The following is a 6,322-nucleotide window of genomic DNA, read 5'->3' on the forward strand; positions in this document are numbered from 1 at the left end:
TATATTAGTACTATCAATATACTCATAATAAAACAACATAAAATACCATAAAAACCATAACATAACATAAATACCATAAAAACAAAGTAACAGCAATATAAGAGATATAGGAAATACGAGAAAGATGTAAGGTATTAATACACAGAAGATAAAGCACATCATCAGTAGTTGATCAATAGCATTCTAAGACTAATTTCTAACTGGCTAGTCTCACTCTAGTGCGCTGTAAAAAAGACATCACAATTTCCCCTAACCTACAACCTTAATGCTCGATCTCCACAATTCCTTGTTTAGGGTCATGTCCTCAGTAACCCTAAGTCGCGTCATATCCTGTCTGATCACCTCTCCCCAATATTTCTTAGGTCTCCCTCTACCTCTCCTCGTACCCACCACCGCCAGTCGTTCACACCTTCTCACCGGTGCATCAGTGTTCCTCCTCTGAATGTGCCCGAACCATCTGAGTCTTGCTTCCCGCATCTTGTCCTCCATGGGGGCCACACCCACCTTCTCTCGAATATCTTCATTTCTAATCTTATCCTTCCTTGTATGCCCGCACATCCACCTCAACATCCTCATCTCTGCAACTTTCATCCTCTGGATGTGTGAGATCTTCACCGGCCAACACTCGGTCCCATACAACATAGCAGGCCTAACCACTGCCCTATAAAATTTACCTTTCAGTAACAGTGGCACTTTCTTGTCACATAGGACTCCCGTCGCTAACCTCCATTTCATCCACCCAACCCCTATACGGTGTGTGACATCCTCGTCGATCTCCCCGGACCCCTGAATAAACGACCCCAGGTACTTGAAACTACCCCTCTTAGGGATGACTTGAGAATCAAGCCTCACTTCCACTCCCGCTTCCATCGGCTCTGCCCCAAATTTGCACTCAAGGTATTCCGTCTTCGTCCTGCTCAAACAAAATTTGGAAAAGAAAAATTCGAAAACTTTATGGCCAAATGAGAGCTTAAACTTTATGTCAAGTGAAATTAAGTTGCATAAATTGAAACGAAGTGGGAGTATATGACAAAACGGCCAGCCTTGCAAGTGGTACTAAACAACAAAGAGTCATGCATGCACATTAAATTATTCATGTTCTTTTCTTGAGAAGATTTAGCAACATGCTAACTGGCAAACTGTAAAATTTCTCTTTCCTAGCTAGCCTGCAGCTTCCTTATTCACAAAATGGGGTCATCAAATATTATGATCTAGCTTGCCCTTTTATTAAGGGGACCATTTATTTTCTATCCAGCAAAGGAATCCACAGCTGTGTAGCTCACACTAAAGCTAAAAGCTATACCTAAAGTGAGAGAAAACTTCCAAACAAGAGTTGAAAATCAGATCATCAAAAAAGTTTTCCAAGAAAAAGCACTCAACTCAAAGCCTGTGATTTTGTTATAACCATATCTTCATGTGATCAACTTTCAAAAGGCTCAATAAATGCCTTGCCAAATTGCACTTGAATGCCTATAAAAAGGCCAGCTTCTTCATTTCAATCATATAATTCTAAACCAAGAAAGCATCTGGTTTATATTTCTCAAGAAAACATGAAGATTTTCACATTAGTTTTCATTGCCATTCTCCTCATACAAGTAATTTTCAGTTTGATATATATAACATATGCACTTTTGTTTAGTTGTGATGCAATTTCTAGGTTTCAAACTAGCCTAACTTAAACTTGTATTTTAATTTTAGGTTTTCGCTGAGGCTGTTTCCTTCAACAATGCCGAAGATACTGCTGCGCAGGTATAAATGTAGTAAATTTATGACAATTTTCTTCAGAAACCCTATTATATAAGCTGTCCTTCCTTCAAAAGAAAACCCTATTATATCCGATAAAAAGTACATTAATAATGTAAAAAGGCTTGTGATAGCATATACTTATAATTTAAGTAATAACATTTTGCTGCACCTCATCTCTTCAAAAATTTTGTGACATAGGAGTAAAAAGTAGAAGTAGGATCCTCTTGTATTTCGTATATAACTTACGAGATACGAATTCAGTTGATCTCTACGGTGTAAGCAACTTTGGATCAAAGACAAATCTAAGCTAGTGTGGACTGTAGTGTTTCCACCACAAAAGTCCAATATGGTGGGTTTTTTCTTTTCTACGAACTGACTTTTTCAAGCACGTAAAACGGTAGCAAAACTTCTTGAGATTATGATTTCATTACTGCATACATAAATTTGTATAGATTCATCTATCATTATTAGAAAATAGATTCATCTATTTTTTTTCAAACTCTGCGTGAATGCGGAATATTTTGTGCAATCAAGTTGTCTTTTTTTTAAAAGAAAGGAAATGTATTATGCATATGCAAACGTTTGATAAGTAAGTAACAATTTGTATTATGCAGATAGAGAAAGCAGGAAATGAAGGGGCTCTTTTCAAGAAAATTCATCATCAGCCAATCAGGAAAATCAGTAAGAATACAAAATGTCTCTACAGAATTTTCTAACATGAACTTTTATAAAGTTCTCTGGTCACCTCATCAATTACATATATATGATATAGCGAATGAGTGAGCCATGTACGTTAGGCCCTATAGTCACATATGTTCGAAAATTTCGTGTCCAATTGTTGCAATAATACAGTTCTTGATATGCACCCTCAAGAGGTGTAGTGAGATGGTTGGATCCCTTCACCTTAACCTGAGATCCGGGTTCAAGTTGTAAAAATGAAGAACTTCATTCTTGACAGGGAGCACTAATTTACCCCTTAGTGGGCCAGTGCTAATCCGAATTAGCCGGATAAGTAAGTTTTAGATATCAGATGATTAAATAAAAAAATATAATACTTCCCAATGTATCGACTTATTAAATTTAGATGTTGAATCCGCCTTTGTGCCTATAGTTGTTAAACTAATTAATATTGGTTTGAAATTGATGAAATTAAACAGACTGTGGGCATGCATGTGCAAGGAGATGCAGGAAGTCATCAAGGAAGAATGTGTGCAAAAGGGCATGCAAGTCGTGTTGTGCAAGATGCCATTGTGTTCCACCTGGCACTTATGGTAACAAGGAAGCTTGCCCCTGCTATGCTAGGCTTAAGACTCATGGCAACAGGCCTAAATGCCCTTAATCAATTAGACACTAATAATTTGTTTGAGAATTAAAGAATGCATTTTCTTAAACATATATGCTTATGTTTTATCCTTTAATATTTGGGTCAGAGGGAATAAAATGATGAGAGATATTGCTGCATGAGTATGCAGGCTTTTGTATTTGTTTATTGACTCTTTTGTTGTGAGGTCGATAAAATACATACATATATATGTATTTTGGGAATAAAGTTTATTGATGCTTTTTGCTTTGTTTTATTCATTTCCCTGTATATCCAGATTTCTATCTTTTGTACCTCTCTTGATATCCTTATCCAAATTCGCTCAACATAGAAAGAACAAGAATTACGAGTGTATAAACCACTATGAACTTATTACTCCTATGCATCAATTTATACGAGGTAGTTTAACTCGACACGAAATTTAAGAAATAATGAAAATTTTTAAAATTTGTGGTCTTAAAAATTTAAGGCATAAAAACTTTATCGGACCATGATATATGTGTGACTGTAAAAGCTTCTCAATAAGGGTAAAATGAGTCAAATAAAAAGTTTAAGATTTAAATTGTTTCCAAATATATAAATATATTATTCTTTTTGGAACCTACTAATAAGGAAAATGTGTCATATAAATTAGGTATATAGGGTAAAACTGGTTTATATTAAATGCTCGAATGATTGCGTGACACGTGGAATCGGAGGCGGACGGAAGATAAATCGAGTGAAAACTAAGAGCAAGAACAATAGCTTCGGTTGGTACCGGGTAGATCCCGAAGGGAACATGGTCAACGGAAGTAAACGAATTATTTGTCACCAAATGGCATTTAATGAAGAATACTCCTCAGTATTAAATATGCAGTCGTTGCAGAGAATTATGGCATTCATGGCCTGCCATTACATATTCATCAATGGCCCCATATATTGTCATTTAAAAGGGGCTTGATCCTAGGATCTTGTTCCCTATGTATATCAATAAATAGTGGCTTCAACAATCATTGTAACACACAAAATCTCTAACAAAACTTATGCTACATTATATTCTCAAGCTAAATAATATAACTTTATTTTCTGTCTAGTATTGTTCTTATCGCTGTCTACGTAAGCATTGCTTCTAGAACCAAGCTTGTCATTTCCTTCGATTTCAATATTGCTAAGCCTTATTTTTCATTTCATTTATTTATCATTTTGGGATCAAATCAGTTCGCTTGTCTATAAACCACGCAACAAAATCAATTGTACTGTTTTATGTGTAAACAGTTTGATGTCCACCGTGGGGCTTAGACAGTTGCGTAATTGAGTTGATCCTTGCATCTATTACTAACTTGTTTGATTCTTTTTGTTTCATAGCAAAAATTGGAAGAAAAAAATGGCAGCTAATGATGTCAACATCACACATAACGTTAAGTCACAAGAAAATCTTCTTCAACATGAGGATTCAATTAGTGAACCCGCAACGAGAGAGAGGTAGCAACTCCGGTCCATGACGGGCAATATCCTCGACATGTGCGGGAGACAACTCCTGATGACGTTGAGGACGAGCACGTTAGTAAGGATCTTGAGAGTAGCAAAAAGCCATCATGGGCCATCTCTCAAGGCAAGACCAGGTCATGACAGAACTAAAGTAGGCATTGTCAGGAGCTTCTAACAATGCGAACGAAAGAGGCCCTATTCCTCTCGATGCTCCCACAAATCAAACAGGTCAAAGAGTTGATAACAATACCCCAAGAGGTGAGGTTTGCTTTGACGGAGCCGGGGGATCAGCGGATTCAGTAACGACAACGACAATGACACCTTCAAAACCGAACTCATGAGATTCATGAGGGAAATGAACGAGCGTATAGATCAGAATGCGAAAGGATTCTATGCTCGAATGCACCAAATGTTGGACGCACCACTAGAGCTGAAGGGCCTAGACTCGAAGAAGTACACCCAATTTACCGTTCAAATCGAGTGCAACACCAAAATTGATTCTGAAACGGTTCAAAATTCCAGACATACCGAAGTATAATGGGACTTTAGACCGTCAGGAGCACGTCAGAACTTATACAACGGAAGTGAAAGGAAACGACTTGGCCCAATATGAGATTAAGAAATTTGAAGAAACCCTCATAGAGGGGACCTTGATATGGTATTCACTCCTACCCCAACACTCAATATATTCATTTGAGATGCTCACAAATATTTTCATCAAGGCCCATGATGTGGCCAGGAAGGACCAGGCCCAAAAGACGAACATATTCAAAATTTGCAAGGAGAGTCTGAATTGATGTGTGAGTTCATGATAAGGTTCCATAAAGAAAGGATGTTGTTACGGGTCATGCCAGACGAATGGTCAGTTGAGGCATTTACTAAGGGTTTGAACCCAAGGAGCTCCAACGCCTCCCGAAAGTTGAAAGAAACCCTCTTCGAGTTTCAAGCAACCACATGGGGCGATGTCCATAACCGTTATAAATCAAAGATAAGGATAGAAGATGGTCATCTCGGGTTCCTGGAATCAACCAAGGGTCAGGACTGAGAAAAGAACAAGGATAAATCCAAAGATGATTTTGATGCAGACCGACAATCTTCTAAGGGCCGATTCTTACCATTCAAGAGGGTCGAAGAACATGGCAGAAAAGGGTTCCAATTCGTGGACAGGTTCATACCTGATAGAAGAACTGAATGCGGCCGAAACAACAGGTCATTACAGGATAAATAGGTATCAGGTTCCCGGGATTCCACTTATCCCAGGCTGCCAAAGTAGAATTTCAATGCTAGTGTTGTGGAGTTGGTATCAGCAATGAGGAATATCAAAGAGGCACGATTCCCGAAGACAATCAGGTCCGATCCCAGCCAAAAGGATCCTAACTTATGGTGTGAATTTCATGGGACTTAAGGCCACCAAACTGGGGACTGCCGGCATCTGCTTGAGAAGGTGGCACGCTGTTGAAAAATGGTCATCTCAGGGAGTTCTTAAGCGACCGGGCCAAGAATAATTATGGTCTTAGCCGAGACAGCGCAGAACCCTCAAAGATAGGGGAAGACCCCTTATCAACTAACTATCAACATGATTTTCTGGGGGAATGAGATCAACGGCATAACTTTCTTGGCAGCCAAGAAGACAAAGGTATTAGTGACTCATAGCAAGAGACTCCAGAAAGTCGCCGAAGATGACATCACCTTCACGGAAGAAGACGCCGGTGAACTTCTTCTGCTACACAATGATGCCTTGGTAATTTCTCTTAATATTCTAGATTTCAAGATTAAACATGTTTGGTT

At 38.4% G+C, this 6,322-nt stretch overlaps 1 protein-coding gene across 1 annotated transcript; it reads left to right on the forward strand.

Moving 5' to 3' along the window:
- The first annotated feature begins 1,118 nt into the window (after positions 1–1,118).
- Positions 1,119–3,327, forward strand: LOC104244441 (gibberellin-regulated protein 9-like). Its single transcript, XM_009799854.2, has 4 exons — positions 1,119–1,595; positions 1,699–1,749; positions 2,361–2,427; positions 2,904–3,327. Exons 1-4 carry the CDS (start codon positions 1,467–1,469, stop codon positions 3,083–3,085), a joined length of 429 nt encoding a protein of 142 aa, XP_009798156.1. The 5' UTR covers positions 1,119–1,466; the 3' UTR covers positions 3,086–3,327.
- The last annotated feature ends 2,995 nt before the right edge of the window (positions 3,328–6,322 follow it).

The sequence above is a fragment of the Nicotiana sylvestris genome, chromosome 4 (genome assembly GCF_000393655.2).
Source record: "Nicotiana sylvestris chromosome 4, ASM39365v2, whole genome shotgun sequence".
In the NCBI taxonomy this organism is placed as follows: domain Eukaryota; kingdom Viridiplantae; phylum Streptophyta; class Magnoliopsida; order Solanales; family Solanaceae; genus Nicotiana; species Nicotiana sylvestris.